Source organism: Rhamphochromis sp. 'chilingali', assembly GCF_963969265.1.
Source record: "Rhamphochromis sp. 'chilingali' genome assembly, chromosome: 16".
Lineage (NCBI taxonomy): Eukaryota > Metazoa > Chordata > Actinopteri > Cichliformes > Cichlidae > Rhamphochromis > Rhamphochromis sp. 'chilingali'.
The window spans coordinates 9,765,982-9,784,284 of NC_137943.1; the positions used below are offsets into that span (position 1 = coordinate 9,765,982).

General features: G+C 40.2%; 1 protein-coding gene across 6 annotated transcripts in view; it reads right to left on the minus strand.

Moving 5' to 3' along the window:
* Positions 1-18,303, minus strand: part of LOC308413115 (activated CDC42 kinase 1-like) — a 59,606-nt gene that overhangs the window by 26,739 nt on the left and 14,564 nt on the right. For 2 of the 6 annotated variants that reach the window (XM_080907914.1, XM_080907911.1), the window contains exon 1: positions 5,869-7,176. The exons of 2 other annotated variants lie outside the window; for them this stretch is intronic. In XM_080907914.1, the coding sequence (XP_080764040.1) occupies positions 5,869-5,949 (81 nt within the window). In that variant the 5' untranslated portion in view covers positions 5,950-7,176. Of the gene's footprint in view, positions 1-2,991; positions 3,011-5,868; positions 7,177-13,262; positions 13,282-18,303 lie in introns of those variants that run through there. 2 more of the 6 variants (XM_080907913.1, XM_080907910.1) reach the window with 2 other exon arrangements.

The following is an 18,303-nucleotide window of genomic DNA, read 5'->3' on the forward strand; positions in this document are numbered from 1 at the left end:
TATGTGGGGCCAGTTTATGACCAGTGGCAACAAAATCCAACTAAGGAAAAACAGCCCATTTTACCATGCCTCGAGGTGTCTTTTTTTTTTTTTTTTTTTTTTTTTGCCTGTCCCGTTTGGCTCTTTTGCCATCAGATTTGTTGTCTAAAGGCAAAGAAAGATGCCCAACGGATTTACTTTACCAAATTGACCATCCCAGCCTTGCCGTAATGGTCCATTTGATTCACCTTTTATTGTTTCTTTTATTTTCACTTACTGAATACGGGACAGACTTGACTGGGGGAAAGAAGGGGAGAAAGAAAGAGGGAAAGAGAAACAGCTGAGAAGAGGGATGGGGGAGAAGGGCAAAAGACAAAAACCAACAGAACGGGCAGAGAAGAAAAAAATGCATATATCAATCACCTGGATCACCTGCTGAGAAAGAAAAAAGAAAGCAAGCAGAAGAGAACAAGAGCAACAGAACAAACAACACCACAATGATACATGGGAATACGACAGCAAATACCAAACACTAAACACCACTGTGCAGCACACAAGACCAACAGAACACAGTGTGCCCTGAGGTAGGAGCCAAAAAGGGTGCAGTTTGTGGGTGTGATCACCCGTGTGTACACCTGTGAGCATGGACGCGCTTGTTTTTTGTTTTTTAAAAGGTTCCTTCTTGTAATAATCTGCTAGAGGGTGTGGGGGGGCCACAGCCCCGAGGTGTCTTGACAACTAGTGGCTGGTGATTAAGACAAAAAATTATTATCAATTTTTTTATTGCTTGCCGAAATAACGAGAAAAGTCTCGTCCTAATAAGTTCAAGAGTTAATTAGGATTCAAATGCTGAAAGTGAAGAAAATTTTGATTCAAAATTGTAAATATCTTGAAATTTAAAGTTAACAAACTGAAATCTCAGTTTGGATGAATTGGATGAAAACTATGGTCATTTTTTTAAATCAGAACCAGATAGCATTTAAAACCAGGGCTCTATCTGGCATTACCATGTAGTTACAGTAAGTCACAATATGACTGTAGTGATGGCATTTGTGTCAAACAATATCAATATTTAGTGACTTAAACATGTGATATTTTGATATATTGGCCAGTATTTTTTTCCTTTATAAAATCAAACAGATTTCCATAACACCTATTTTGTGTAGTTGCTTACTCATTTACACTACTCAGATCAGCTGGTTGGTTGGGCGTCCATACATGCGTGGTGCCATAGCGAAGTTGCATAGTGCCCTCTGGTGAACAAGCTATGCAACATCAACACATGGTTTTTCTCCCATCTCTTCTTTATCTTTTTTAATTTTCATTCATCCGTTGATATAAAAGCAGTTGCTGATAGTTTAGTAAACACCTAATTTCAGTTGCTAATTGGTCGATTTTCTTGATTTTTTTTTTCTTTCCAGTTTTCACTGTCTGTTTGGTTTGACTGAGGTTTGGTTTACGCCCTAGTTTGGGTCAAAATACACCTCTGTGCAATGTTCATGGTAATAAAGCTAAAGTAGAAAGCTAAAGTAAGCTAAATAAACTTTTACATGCCGTCTTTTTCCACACAAGTTCTACATATATCACATCACAATAACCTGATCACCTGTGGTGACGACCCTGGAGGAAGCTAAATGTGACCAGTTTATCAAGATCAATGAAATTTATTCAATTAGATAAAACTGTTTGGATTTTTTTTTTACAGATTTACTGCAACTAGCTTTACATTAAGACTGCTGTCTGACCTCGCACGCATGCACAAAGTAGTCTGACCGAGTGGCTTTACAAAAGGACACTAATACTATAAAGCCCAAGTTAAATGTTTGACCGTGAAGATTACATTATCATGACCAGACATCAGATTAGGACCTTTCTAGCTAATAAGATTATGAAGAACAACATGCTGTGAGCTCTATTATGTTACAGTACTGAAACACACATGCACATACACGCACACACACATTCTTGTGTTGATATCTTAGTGAGGACATCTAGTTGACATAATGTTTCTCCAGCTGCTTACCCTAACCATCAAAAATGTTTGCCTAACACTAGCCTCCATCCAACCATAACCTAATTGTAACTCTGACACTAAAACTACATTTTGAGTCTTAAAAATGCCATCAAACTTGTGAGGACAGGCACTTTAGTGCTGACTAGTGGCTGTTGGTCCCCACACAGATGTGTAAACAGGTATACACACACACACACACACACACTTCTAGATTCTGTAATATGATGCTCACTGTATACAGGAAGGCATGCAAAGGCATGCACACCGACTAGATTCATCCTGAGGCACTATGTTGGGAATTAAGTTAGCTTACTGGGCACCGGTGTATTTCTAAACTAAGTTCCAACATTTTGGTAACAAAACATCAAACTGCGTTTTGGGTGCCGGGTGCCAAAAATGCAGAGTGAAGAAGAAGGAGTAGTAGAACTACATTAATCACTTTAGAAACTGTGCTAGAACAATATCTACACAAACACACAAAAACCTCTGACAGAGGACAGCATGCACAGACATACAGAGATCCATCATTCCTAATGTCACAGATAGCAACTATCTCCCAAGGTCTGGCTTTTACGTTTTCCTTAAATCCCTTTACCGTCCACAGGAACTCATTACTCACAAAGCCAGGAGGGGAGAGGCGGTGTGAGGCTGTGAGCGTTAATGTGCCCATGAACAGATTAAGATAAGATAAGATAGAACTTTATTAATCCCTCGGGTGGGTTCCTCTGGGAAATTCGATTATGAGAAAGATGAGAGCTCTGGATGCCAGTGGCCTGCTTCCAGGTCATCACTTCCAGTTTTCAGGAACATATGTGCTGTGTTTTGTCAACAAATGTTGTTTTGGTAGCTTGACCTAATATGCATAATGCCAGACTGTAAAAAACAACCCCCACAAAACAATGAAACTCAAAATCTATCACAGCAGGTAGCTCAATCAAAAGAAATTACTTATTACATTCATATTATTCCAAACACAGTGGATGCCCAGCCATACTCACGGCCGACACAAATTCATCATTTTCAGATAAGGCTTGCCCGCTAATCCCTTCATCCTCCACAGGGGGAAAAACATCCATAAGATATCTGTGTGGAGAATAAAATGGTCACTCTAATAACACAATAAGTATTTTCCATACACCTACATTTTCCGTACATCTACCCTTAAGTGTTTTTCACTCAGTTTCAGAATAAGATGAGGCAGCTGCAGGCTGTGGCGCTGAAAGCTAACCCTAGAAAAACCGCTGTACTCAGCACAAAGCTGCAGCTGTGGAAGGAGACTGATCTGATTCAGCCCCAAACAGAGCACAACAGCTGCAGCGTCCATCGGTTCAACTCTGCTCAACTAGCACACAGATCCTCAACACACACAGGACAGTATCACATTTAAACTGCCGCACACATCTACACATTCATTTATCTTCTCCCTATATTTGCTTATCAACAGCAGGTCCCGGAGGGCTGAAACCCAGTACATGTCAGGGAAGACCAGCGCAGGGCATTGCTTGAAGTAGCAGCGGTAGTGAGTCAAATTTGAACCCAATTCCATTTAAACACAAGTCACCATAAAATGTTTAAACAAACATAATAAGTAAATTAGTAAAAAATAAATAAATAAATAATAACATCCATTTTGAAAAAGTTCAAATTGTAATTCTCACCATACTGAAATCAGGCAATTTTTATTTATTTTTTTTTACATATTTTCAGTTTGTGTTTAGTTTTTTGTTTAAATTTAGATTTTTTGTTTTTAAATTTTGAATTAATTTCTTATTTTCTTGTTTCATTTTTACATTTAATGGTAGAAATTACACATTTCAGTTAAGCTTTCATTCGTTTTTGATATTTATTTTGTTTACTTTGTTACAGGATAACTTTAAGAAGTTTAGGATACACATTACAGTAAAAATTGTATAAAAAGAAATACAAAAAGAAACATTGTGCAGGCAGCTTACATATCACAATTTCAAATATTTGACCAAATGAACAAAGACTTAACATTTCCCGTGTGTTTTAGACCTAAGTTTAGACTGAAGAGCAGAGGCGATCGTGCCTTTGCCTCAGCTGCACCCAATCTCCCTGCTTCTATTCGTGCCTCGGACTCTGTCCAATCCTTTAAATCAAGATTGAAAGCATACTTATTTAACCTGGCTTTCCTGACCAGTTAATACCCTTTTTAAACTTTTTATCTAATGTATTATTTTATTATTAATTTTACTGCTGTTTTTATCTTCTTAGTAGATATTTTTGTATTCACGATCTGACCTTCCTCCTGTATTGAGGTTTGATACCCATTTTACTTAACTCTTAAGGTCTATTAGTGCCTCCATTCTGTCTGTGCTAGTGCCTGATCTGTACTTATGTTGTTTCTCCGTATTACTGTGAAGCACTTTGGCGTGCCTTCAGGTTTTTAAATGTGCTATATAAATAAAACTGTATTTTTTTGTTTATTTATTATTATTCACAATACGTTTCAAGTCCAATTTTTACCTTTATTGTACTTTCATCTGTTCTTTCAAAATTAGTTTTAGTTACCAGTAATAACTGCTTTAGCCACATTTTAATCACATTGAAAATACAGTAAAGACCAAACTATCAACACTGTATACCAGACAGTTTTTTCTTGTTTCTTTAAGCCAACTCCTAATTTTAAATAATCTATTCCAGCCTAAACATGACAGCAACACACACCCCTGACATGTAATGCCCTTGCAGACTGTTGAAACTATTCAGTTTACAACATCTCTACAAAAAAGGGTAAAACGGTGAATTACCGACCTGGTGAACTTATTTATCTAGCTCTGAGTTCAGTGATTCTACACATTTTCTTCTGATGTTGAAAACATTAAAAAAAGGCAACAGAGATGTTTCACAATGGTTTGATGTGGAAATTAAACGGCCAGCCTAAAAGCCAAACAAACAAAAAAAAGAGTCGGGCCTTCACAGTATTTGTGAAATAGTGTGTGTGTGTGTGTGTGTGTGTTTGTGTGTGGCTTTGCAGAATAGGTGGGAGGGTATAAAATGTCATAGTTTGCCTCTCACCAACCTCATTCTGCAGCACTTCATCAGTGACCTCATGGCTCTGCATGCAATAACTCGGCCTCGTGTGTGGGCGAGAAGCGCCGTGTGTTGTGCGTGGGTACGTGGTGGCTGAGCAGGGCGCTACTGACATACATGGGTAAAAGAGCTAGTACTGTCTGACAGATGAATGAGCACTTTGGGAGATCTATGAAGTGGAGTTATGTTCGCACAATCCAACCAGACTTTTTTCCCCTCAGCAGACGTATGTCTTGCCACAGGTGTTACTAAGAACAATGGCCGTTGTAATATTGTGTTTCAGCAAGCCGGGATAGTGTGACAATGAACACGCAATGCCACTGAAACTAAAGTAAACTTAGTGGCATCCAGTAGTTACACCTGTCTTTGTTTACCCCTTATGCTCTGATGTGTCAAAGAGTCTGTTTGGGGGAAGGAAAAAAAAGCTTATAAATTTTCCACATTATTTAACACTAAAAATGATGGACCACCTTGATCACCTGATTAGGTGCTAAACCATCAGTACGCAAACTGACACGAAGGGAAAAAGGATGCTGAAATGTCGGGAAACCCGGCCCGACACTGACTGAGGAATGAAAGCCATGTCACAGGAAAACAGCTGTGTACATTCACCAAAGTGTTTTGGACATGACACGGCCAGTGTGACACTGAACAAGACAAGATAAATGCTCACAATGGCAATGATTTGAAATACAGAGACACCTACGAAAGCATAAATCATCATTTCATTTCCCTTTGACAGGTTCATACTGCTGGCTGAAATTAGTCCATTACCTACTATTACCTACTACTGTAAAATAAAGGGAACTGCACAGGTCTACCTCTTCATCATCGCTAGGCAGCCTTTGGTAATCCGACTCTGTTGTCTCCTGCAGTCTCTGGTATTCTGCCGTCTCCCCCATGGTGGAGTTCTGAGACCCAGCCGGTACCTGTTCGGGTGCTACGTGTCCTCAAATAGCTGCTGCTCCAGCCCAGTGAGCAACCCACACACTCAGTCGGTCAGTCAGCTCGCGTCGACATCCATGCAGGAAGACAAGTGCGATATTCTGGGCGTCGTTCACGGAGCGGCGTTGCATTATTCCGCAACGCCTGGCACAATACGTCTTATTACTCTGCTAACTCTGCTGTCACTCCTGCATCCAGTAATACCACCTTCATTGTCTTCATCGTTTAGGTTGAGTCAGCATTCGTTTAAAATGGCTGGACAATGAGTTCTTCATTTTCACACCTTTGTGACAGGAACTGACTAGTCTCTGAAAACAAAGCTGCTGATCCTCATGGAAACAGTTTTCAGAAGTGTAATTGTGCTGATAATCTGCAAACAATACTTCTTAATACAGAATGAATAACTCAATTCAGTTCGTGCAGGCAGGAGTAGCTCCGCTTTTGAGAAGATATACAGAATGCAATCCTCTTGAACGGTCTGTCCTTTTCATATGTCAGCAGCATTAAGAAGCTTCTGGGGTGTGAAAATGATCATTCAGAAGTCATTCAGCAAGGATTATTGTCCCTCAGACAATGAAATTCCAGCCTGGGTCCTTGGAGTTGCTGCAGTCAAGAGGTGGGAGTGTTAGGAGGATGAAGCCAAGGTGTGGCACAGAAGGTGAAAAGTCTAACAGGCTCCGCTTGTATCCTCACATCAGCTTCTAACCTCAATCTCTCTCTTGTGCTCAGTTGTGCTCATCTCTGCTGTCACTGCCTGCCTCTCTCTCTCTCTCTCTCTGACTCTTGTTCACCCTTCCTTAATGCTGACGCATGCTCCTCATATCCAGCGACGGCTCTCTCCGTTTCCATTTCCATGCCCCAGGCACTACCATGACCAGCTTACCTCCTCTTACTTATCGGCAGTGAAAAATCACAGCAAGCAGTGGCAGCGGTCGTCCGGGTGACGTCTTTCATATTTCACCTGAATTAGCTCCTTCCTTCTTTGTGTGGTTTTTTATTCATTCCAGCGGCTCGGCTCTAACGATGCCGACTGAAGTCTGGGAGCATTTTGGACTCTGCTTTGTCCTAAATGGACTTCCTGATTGCTCGGTCGATGCCTAATCCCTCGCCTGTTGTTATTGTTTTTCCCCCCCTCCTCTCCTTTCGAGCCCTAACCCTCTAACCCGCTTTCCACACGCTTCCACTTTTTTTTCCCCACTCGATGATTTGGCGAGTGGTCGCCTCTTCTATTACCGTGGCAACATCAACCCATCCCACCTCCTCCCCGCTCCAGTGTTCTGTAGCCACGGTGATCCACTCAGCTGTGGTCCTGATAAAAGCAGCCAATGAGAATAAGTCAAGCCAACAGGAAAGGGAGGGGGAGGAGAGTGTCAGGCGAGAGGTGGAGAGGCGGAGGGAGCCCTAATGAGGAGAGTTAATCTTCCCTCTGAGAGGGAGAAAAACATGGCCATGCTGCTTTGTCTGTGTTTGTGTGTGTAAAGCTCTCCAGTATAGAGGACATCCAAGCCATCTGGACCTTGCTGTGTGGACATCTGGGTGAAGAGGAAAATAGAATAAAAGAACAACGCATGTGCATCTGCGTACGCACACACGACACTTCCCCATCGCTCCAACTGATGCCATTGAGGAAAAAAAAAAATCTTTAAAGCACTCTGGGACAGCACAGAGTATTTGTTTACGCATGCATGATCTCCTCCTCCCCTCAGTCCATGTCACTCTTTATTCCTTCCACTTTCATATCCTTAAAACTCGCCCCTCTTTTGTTTTGCCTCCTCTCGCTCTCTTCTCCATCTCCGACTCCACTCCAGTCCTGCTGATGTCCTTAGGCCAGTTATTTACGGCCCACTGCACAACATTCATTTTTTGCTCTCATTCCTCCACCTCTTCCTCTTTTCTGTGATCTGGTCCTCCGGAAGCAGACTTGTTTGAGAGGCACGCAACACAACACAGCAGTGGAACAAAAGCAGCAAGACTGCGTAATTGAAGTTAAAAAATTATTATTTTGGTCAATATTGACGTCACCATGACGTCACCACTTTTTAAAGTTAGAATTTGTCAATTTTCTTTTCTTTTCTTGTTTCTCGCTCAAAATCTAAATCCAAAATGTCGTGGTTTACCTTACTTGCATTAGAAAAAAAAAATTGCAGAATAAACCTTTTATCTCGATTATGTCATTTCCATTATTGCTGGAAGAGTAGAACTGAATATAAAATCAATTATCAGCCGTGATATGCGTACGCCTCCAAAGAAACACATGGTTTGCGCATAATTATTTCTGCAAATGTAAGCGATACGATTTGGATGCACACATAATACACAGTTACACACACTGTAGGTCAGCGATTCTGCATTTATTATAAATCAGGTCCTCAGACACCTACTGTGTCCAAGTTTTTAGTGTATTTATAGGGCAGTAATATCAACTCATACTCTAGCAGTACATGCTGACCTCTCCTCTTTTACCCCTGCTATGGATTCGTGTTTCGTGTTTTATTATTCCATCCCTCTTACAGCTCAATCTTAAATGAAACCTCTTTATATGAATTTATTTTTTTAGTGGAGTAAAAAATCTCAAGAGCTTTCAACCTTAATGGCCAACAACATTTCTTAAAAATAGTCATGACGGGTGGGATTCACAGTGTTGCATTACCTATGATCTTAACAACATTCTGCACGTATTTGAGAACTGAGGTTACCAGCTGCTGTAGTTTTGAAAGTGAGGATTTTGACTGCTTAGCAGTTCAGAGCCTGGGAATTGGTCTGGAATGGATGGAGGTTAATTCAGCATCCAGATGCCAACTCCTGCAATACATGCGGGTATGTTTGTTTTCCTAAAGTAAGGAAAGTCTGCCCTGAAAGAAAGATGTATGACAGCACAGGCTTCTCTAAAACTGTGCTTCAATGGTGTTTTCATAGAAGTTAAACTAAGCAACGCAGTATCCACTGATTAATACCCACTCTGGGTATTGGATTTTCAAACTGTGGGTTGATAACAAGCAGGCATCCATACTTTCCACAAGAAACTCAGACTGCAGGTACCATTTAGTTATGAATGTGATTTTTTAAGCATGTTTTACTTTGATACACATTTTTCTAAAATTCCTAAACAATTTTTCCATGCAGACTTTCACAGAGCGCTGAAGCGCACATTTTGAAATGGGGTCATACAGCGAGCCCTCCATCAGTGTATTTCTCTCTTTAAAGTGTCTAATGATACATTTGTCCATTCAGTTTCTAACTTTCTTGAATCATGTCAAACGTGTAGGCATACAGAACGAAATGAAAAAACCTCTACAGTGCAGTATAAACAACACAGCACTGCTGAGTAACAGCAGATACCTTTCCTGTTTATCTGAAATGTTTAACTGCATAAACTGTCCAAAGTAAGAGGCAGTGAAAGAAAAGTTGAGCCGCAGGAGAGACGAGAAAACAGAAGGGATCTGCGGTGAATTGAGGCCATGATAAATGAAGCGGTGCTGAGCTGCGGTGTTACGCCGGGTCACTGCTGCCCACCAGCTGCCCCCTGATGAAGTTAACACACTCAGTTATAGGCTGCTCCACAGACTGATAAGAGTGAAGGGCAACGATGAAGGACGCTGTGAAAATATTTTTCCGCACCAACCTGAATTTTAAAAAATCGGTTTGTAGCCGATGATAAGCACCCGTCAACCTTAAAAGTAGAGCTTTTGTTTTGCAGGAAAAGATTGCATTTTTTCTGGACATGTGGATAATACAAAGTGCATTGCTCATTCACCAGCATCATCAGAATACACTCATCTTGTGTGTGTGTGTGTGTGTAAACGCTAAGCTTGGACAAGTTTAGTGCAAACAGGCTTAGCTTCTTAATCTGTCAGCATTTCATGATGCTTCTTTAAAATATGGTGAAATGAAGGAAAGTATATAGATCACTAGTTAGTTCTGGATTTCTAGCCCTGGTTGGATTCTTCAGAGTCTTAACGGAAGTCATTTCTAACAGTTGGGATGCAGCATTTCTTTCAAGTTTAACCTCACATCTTCAAAATGTACATTTTCTACTTCCTACTTTAGGAGAAGTTAAGCTCCTGATGACGTTTTACATAAACTAAATAAAGGAAGGACCCTGTTTTGTTTGGAGAAAGTATAATTTGATGATCTCAGCTGGTGAAGATTCATGGTGTATCAAAAAGAATTCAAAAGGCTATATGTTTCAAAGTAATGGGCATAGACGCTTGCATGTAAAGTTTTACATACAAAACTTGCATCGTTTACACGTGCTCAGTGTGTCCCCAACCAGATACATGGCACACATCAATACGATAACTCGTCCCAACCACCACATGAATCTTTTAAATCCTCGCTTTCTACCAGTACATGTTTCGACTGTTACCAGTAAACAGCTGCGGATTTAAAGCACTTTAAAGTCAGATGTTTCTTTTTGATACACCCTGTATAAAGCTCTTTCTTAGCCACCTAAATTAATTGTATCAAAGCTTATTTCTATGAACGTGTCTCAGGAAAAAACAAACCCAACATGCCTTAATGGGTTAATAATTTGTTTGCTAGTGGGCCAAGAAGTAGAAGCGCTTCATCTCCTTGATTTTGACCCCTCATGCCTCAAATGACACTGCCATGAAATGAGGCCCAAGAGAAAGCTGACTTGCGTCTTTGGCACCGTCCAGAGAAATAGCATTCTTTCTTCAGTGGTGACTGCTGCTGGGGAAGATTGTAAAGGATGAGTTGGGCTTGTTTTCATGGAAAAATGAAAGGATTAAATGAAAATGAAAAATCATTTGTTTCTTGTTTGGGAAAACTTTTGCGTCAAACTCTTAATAGCATGTCTGCCACTGGCACAGCTTAACCCGTAGTGGACCAGCCAAAAGGGCCGTTGGATCGTCTTTCTCAGGATAAGAGTCAGGCATGATGTAGCAAAATGCAAAATATGGAGATGGATTCAAATGACAGCAGCTCTAGTTAATCCTAAAACCACAGGCACTACTGTCACCGGATCACGCGAGAATGTTTCCTGGCTTACCAGTGTACCGTTTTACTTCTTGTTTTCAACTAACAGGAGGATTTCAAAGATAGCTTCAAAGAATGTTCTGACAGTGGGACTTTTTTACCAAAATAAGAGGACTCCTGTGATTTCAAAAAGACAGCTGACCCATTTTTATGGTTATAGGAATGAATCTGTATCAGGATACAAACATCTGCCATAACCATTGGGGACTGAGCCCTCCCAATAAGTTGACCTCAGTCAGACCTCACATCTAAAATTCCTGTAAAATACAGAACAGCTATTTCTGAAAAGACATAGTAGATTTAGGGATAGATTTAGGGATTGGTCACATACGGGCTTTATTTTATGGCCCACCATTAGAAGTATATGTGTGTGTGTGTGTGTGTGTGTGTGTGTGTGTGTGTGTGATCTTGAGCTTCTAAGGCCAGAGTCATTAAATAATAGGAAATGGCCTCTAAGCAAGTCCCTCAGGAAGTTTAAATGGCAGCGAGCAAGGAAGCAGTGACCTTTGTGACACTGTTCTCTGGACCTCGTAACCTCGCCTTTGCCAGCACAGGAAGTTCCTCATTCGCCGAGTCTAAATACTGATCAGTGGAGTGACCCCTTCAGCCAGAGCACCCATCGTAAAGTTTTGTCTGCCTTTATGTGTGGATTAGGAATGTTTCTCTTTTCCATGTGTTGTTAAGCTTGGTTTACAAGTTTACTTCCTTAAAGTTCTGAGCAGGTGTAGCTGTTCTCCAGCAAAGCTGTTTACTGTCTTGAATTGAACTTGCATCAGTTTGAGACGATAGCCTTGTGAAGAAGCCCATCTAGGTTTAGGTTTCTGGTTACGTTAAATGGATGTTTTTTGTTTTTACGTTAAAGATTGATGGGCTGACTCGGTGTTGTGAGGAATTGCGGTGAAACCGTTTCGGGGCCACGTCTGGTTTTTGGACGTTTGGACATCAGTTTTGCATAATATATTTCTTGTATTGCTCTTCTTGTTTTTTGTTTTTTTTGGCACATTCATGTCTGAGCAGTCTACAGCAAGTCAGCCAAAAACAACTTTCTTTGTTTTGAGCTTAACTTAATTGAAGACTAAGTGGTTTGTTGACACCACAGTGACATCAAATTGCAGTGAAAATGACTGTTTTCATTGTTTTTATCCTTTGATAAGTAGCTTATGCTACAGTATGTTTGCCGCTTTAGCCCCCTTGATCTTGAGTTTGTGACTTGATTTTTATAAGCAATAGGCTGTTAATGATTTAGTTAAGAGGGAGCTGGCTCCAAGCTCAGTTTCCTTTCTTTCTCTGTTTGTTGATGGCTGACTTCCTTTTTGAGTGTATTTTACGGATTTTGGAGCATGCATTGGGAGAGGTGTTGAATGACTATTGAATGGGCTTAACTCTGTGTGTGTCAAGGGGGGACAGAGCTGAGCCTGTTAAAACATGTAAACGCCTTCTCTGTCCCCGTGATGGAGAGCACAGCAGACAAGCTGTGGGTGTAATGATAAAATGTTCCCAGCCCAGGCATCGCAGCCTGTTTAAACCTACCTTTAAGAGACTGTTAAGCATCCTGAAAGACTAAAAGGACTGCAAATCCTGGGTCCCTCCTCTCTTTATGACTGTTGGTGGGTAGGCTTCAGGCTCTGGGGGCAACACTAAGCTTTTCAACAGGAGCTGGATGAAATCCCCAATGTCTACTCCTGATTGTGGGGCTTGTATGGTGGAAACATAATCAGGGTAGTAACTGACAGTATAGCTCTGGTGCACTGTATGAGTGTGTGAGTAATATAGTGGAAAGTATTACATTTCTTTTGAATTTGTATTATATTTATTATTTGCATGAACAGATGTCCAAGTGATAGTACCTATCCAAGTCATAGATAAGCTAATCTGCAGAATAGTTTCTGAATTAGTTACAGATTCTAAAAAGAACGACAGGTCATCAGCTATCAAAACTAAATGTATGGCTTCAGTGTGTCTGCATCTTATCATTAAAAAAAGTCCATGTGACTCATAAAACCACTTTTACTGTCAGACTAAGATTTCTCAATTATCCGGCAGCCTTCACCTGAAATGTATCTACCTGCGGTTCAATGAAAGGGATACCTCTACTTCTACCTCTGTCTCAGCCTATTGCTAGCATCCTCCTCAGCTTGTCCTCCTTCACTACAACAACAGCTTCTCTCTGTGGTCTTCCTCTTTCCCTTCTGTCTGGCAGCTCATTCTTCAACATATTTAAATGTTCACACTATCTTGGTTTGGATGACCCCAGGTATTTAAACTGACCTACCTTCACCACCTCTGCTGCTTCCATCTTCACCTTCCCATCCACCTCACTCTCATTCACACACATGTATTCTATCTTGCTTCTATTAACTTTCATTCCTCTTCTCACCATAGCATAACTCCACCTCTCCAGGCTCTCTTTTACTTCAGCCCATCACCATCGCAAACAAGAAGGTGCCCAGAGCTCATTTCTGATGTAATCGCACCCCCACCTTCAACTCATCCGTCACATCTACTGCACACCTCACCACTGTCTCGCTATTCACACGTTCTGCACCAGTTTCATATACTTTCTCTGCCACTCTTGACTTCCTCTTTCAATAACACAGTTGCTTTTTCTACGACAGTGCAGCGCCTTCACATTACCTCTCTTTTTGTCTTTTCAGAATCACCGGCAAACAGCTCAGACAAAACATGACCCCTTATTTCTATTCCTCACGATTAATTAACTGCCAGTTCTTGCCGGTTAAAAACAATCAATGCAAGACAAATAAATGAATGATCACATGCAGCAAAAATTAATTAATTAATTTAAAAAAATTAAAAGAACACAGGCTAACAAGATCTTCTTTGCTGGCTTAGTTCCCTAATATCAGTATATTTTTCCACCAACAGACCTATTGTCTGTCAAATGGTCAGTGTGATTTCTATTCTCCACAATAAAACACTGAGTCCTGACAAAGAAGGCTTTTACCTGTAAAGGAATACTAATATTCTAATAATGAATTACCATTTCAAAGTTAATTCTTTAGACATGCAACGTGGGTTAGTGTTACATTGTATTACAGACCTGTTTCTTCTTAAGGTCCCAGATAAATTCTGCTTACAGCTAATTTGGGTTCCCAGCAGTAAGAAGCACCCATGTAAGAAGACATTTGTCCTTACAGTAAATGGCAGCGACATCCACCCACCCACAACTTCTCATCAGAGACCAAATCTTTTCCCCTTAAAAGATGACTTCAGCTCACTGACTGTGAAAACCACTGTAAATCCTATGGTATGATTCACTACTCCACGATACTAAAGAAGAACTTTGACTGCTGGCTCTGCTGCTGCAATGCTGAGTTCACTGCTGCTTGGAAAATGTTGATTCAGCAAGGACCAGAGAGGAAGCTGATGAAGCTATGGCCTGGGGTGCCGACAGTGGATATGTGGCACAGTGGCTCCGTTAGCATTTTTATTGTTTTATAGTACAATCTTTACCTGTAACACTGGTTTAGATCCACCTGGTTATTAGGGGTGGAAAAAAAAAGAAGTTTGAAAGCATAATTTGCTAAATTGCAATACATGTTATCACAATACTCAGCATATTGCAAAATATTAAAAACTGCAACAATATCATATTGTCAGTGAAGTGTCGTGATAACATCATATTATGGTGCGTCTAGTGATTCCCACTTGTTTTCTCCCATCTATGAACAAAAGCATCTCTTCTCTCTCAGTAAGCCGTCACCACCGGCCGCTAACTTGAGTTTCGAGCAGTAAAAGTCTAAAAGTGGAAACTTAATGAAAATGGTGTTCTTGAAATATGGCCTGTCCCATGGCCTTGACACAGCAAACTCACTGTTAGGATCAATCGCAGCTGGGCACTGATTCAAGCCCTTTAATGATTTCCATTCACTCACAATATTTCATAGCTGTCATGAGAAATATTATCCTCAACAAATCCTTTCTAATCACCCCTTTCGTAGAAAGATTTCCATTTCACATGGATCACGGGCGAGCAGGCATGCTCTGTAAATCCACTGCGGACAGAGGTGTGTGCATGTGGGAGAGCGATGAGGAGACAAAGACTGAACGTGTGTGTGTGAGTGTGACTGAGACTAAGAGACAGATAGACCTCCAAGCTTTATAATCCTCAGCTCTCATGTTGTCTTTCTGGGAAGTGTTAAAGGGGCACACGAGTGCGCGTGGTGTTTGCTTTCCACTGTCCCATCAGCCCAAACAGCTGGGATTTAAGAGGGTCATTTAAAACGTGCAGAACAACACTGAAGGCCAGATAAACCATGTGCATCCTGTTCTCTACTTCATGCATACTTCTGACCAGGCATACACACATGTTTAGAGTAACTCAAGCTGATAAGGATGCTAGGTTAGGACGATAAATAAGTTGTGATAGAATTTAACATGAAGCAAATACATATTGCTTTCACAGAGCCTCCAATTCTTTTGAAAAAACAAAGATAATTTTTACTCCCACAAACACACATGTTATATTTTGCCTTGTGAACATTTGACATGGTACTGAAACTCATAACTTTAACCTCCTTCAATAGTTTTTCCCCTTCCTCTTTTCCCCCCAATTCCATGTCGCATGTCTTAGTTTCACATTGGGTAAATCTGAGCTTCCTCTTCCTCTTCACTGCTGTTTTTCAAAAGTAATGTTACTACCAATATTACAATCAGCATTTTTAATCAAATAAAAACGCTGCTGCAAATAATCATTTAAGGAAACGTCTACAACATATTCACAACTTAAGATCAGAATTCAGGTTTGTGAATGTAAGTAAAAATTCATGATGACTGAGATTTAGCTGTAAATCTTCATGGGTGTGACTGGGACACACAAAAATAAAAAGGAAATAAAAAGGAGGACAGGATCAGAGGGAGCAGAGAATGGGTCGAGGTTCTCGGGTCTCACTTAATCTGCATGTGCGCATTTGTGCCAAGGTCATAGGTGAGGAAGTATGCATAGCACCAGAGGCTAAAGCGCTCAGTGCCATCTGGATGCCTGGCCATACATCATGCCAGGGGCTTTGACTGTGTGTGTGTGTGTGTGTGTGTGTGTGTGTGTGTGTGTGTGTGTGTGTGTGTGTGTGTGTGTGTGAGACATTGAAATGACACCAAACATACCAGCTCATTCACAGCCTCAGCTCACATGCCAGACAAGGCGTTCACAGAATGCAGATCCTAAGTTTTAGTTTAAGCTGAGCCGTAACGTTAGACAACATGGAAGATGATTAAATCGATCTTTCTGTTACGGAAACTACAGTACAAAGTACAGAGTTTCAAAATTTACTGCTTCATTGAATGCACTTGACACACTGTAACAATTATCCTTGGCTAATAATTAAGTGACAATTTATTATTACTTAATCCATTTGTTTTTGTTTTCATGAAAATGTTATCGTTTCCAATAAACAAAGGTTTTAAATGTATTTAAAATATGCATTTTATGGTCAGCAGTTCAGAAGAATTAATAAATTCTCACTTAATGAGAGCCTGAAGTCAACAAATGTCATCTTAAAAGAAAAACATTTAATTAGCTGCATATCCACTGACTATTCATCTATCAATTCTTTAATAAATGTCCTACAACATTTAAAAATGCATTAATCCAAACTAAATGTCCTCTTTTTAAGCACGACATGCTGGCGCTGACGTCACTTTTCTACTTCTAACGTGTAACAAAGTGCTTGGATGAAGCCATTCGGTTAACTGAAACCATACGGTCTGCTTATCATTTCTTCCTCAGGCCACAGGGGGGCAGTGTGAGACAGTGACGGAAGTCACTCTCAAAGCATTTTTGTTTGTTTTGTTTTTGAGTTGTTGTACCTGAAAGTTCTTCTTTTAAAGACAGTGTGAGGAAGAAAAACAATACTGACATGACTTAATTCATATTTAGCCATCCATATATTTCAAATGCTGCTTAAGTACAGACAAAACTCACTAACATTAACACAGTGTGTTCACGTGTGCGTGTCAGAAACACATACAATAAAAATTACATATAGTTTTCATCGAGATGATGATTTTCGGGATATTTCTGACGACAGCACAGATAATAACTAAACTACAGCAGTAGAAACAACAATAGATGACAGATTATTGCTCAAACTCAGATGTTAATCATTCTTAGCAATGTCTGTCTGCAGCTGTGAAGGATGCAATGTCTTCTATTTTTAGAAAAACAAAACCACCCAGCCTAGAACGGATGTCATGCTTATCCTTTAAGTTGGTAAAGATCACAGGTAAAATACCAGCTTAATGATTTCAACTGATACACTCACCAAGGCCTCACAAACAAGCTCACACTAAGGACTGCAACATTACCACAACATTACACCTCTAACATTAAAATAAATATATAAAGATTTTTTACAAAATATCAAAAGTTTCAAACTGTCATCTCTGTAAAAATACTTAACAAGACATATTTAAGCAGTGTGAGATGTAGGCTTTGTCAAGGACCTGTCAGAAGAATTGCATCATCATGTGCAATGAGTGTGGGTGTGTATGGTCAATATGTAAGCTACTCTTCCAGTCCCTCTGATCAGGAGAGTGAAAGATAAGGAACACAACACACTCTATACACTGCAGCCATGTGTGCGTTTCTGTGTGTGACGACAATGTGAATTCTTCAGTTCGTATTATCACATGCAGACTAAACTATGTATGCCTCAGTTGAAACTAATACAAACCCAGTAACAGAAAAGTTTGGATCCTGTGTAAAATGTAAATAAAACCTAAATAAAAACTTGCAAATCTCATAAACTCATATTTTATTCCACGCAGAACAAGTCAAATGTTTAAGCTTAAAAAATTTACTATCACTTTGAATTTGATGGCAGCATCACGTTCCAACTTTTTTGAGACAGGGCCATGTTTACCCCTGTGTAGCATCCTGTCTTCTTTTACCAGGAGTCTGTAAACCGAGGAGACCATCTGCTGGACTTTTGGGAGACGAATGTTTCCCATTCTTGTCTGCTCAACAGTCCTGTGTCTTCTTTGTCATATTTTAGATGATAATACTTTTTTTGATTTTCTTTTAAATGTTTCCATTTTGTGAAAGCTCTTGGCTGCACTTCGGCACCCAGACTCTTCTACCAGCTGCAGTATATGAGGGTCGGGATTGTCTTGCTGAAACATGCGAGACCTTCCTCGCAAAATACATTGATTGGATGGGAGCTTTGTTGTTTTAAAACCTGTATATAGCTTTCAATACTGATGGTGTCTTCCCAGATTTTCAAGCTGCCAGTTCAATGGGCACTGATTCACCTCCAAACCATCATATCCATGTTCCACAGACGGTGATTCCTGGAAGT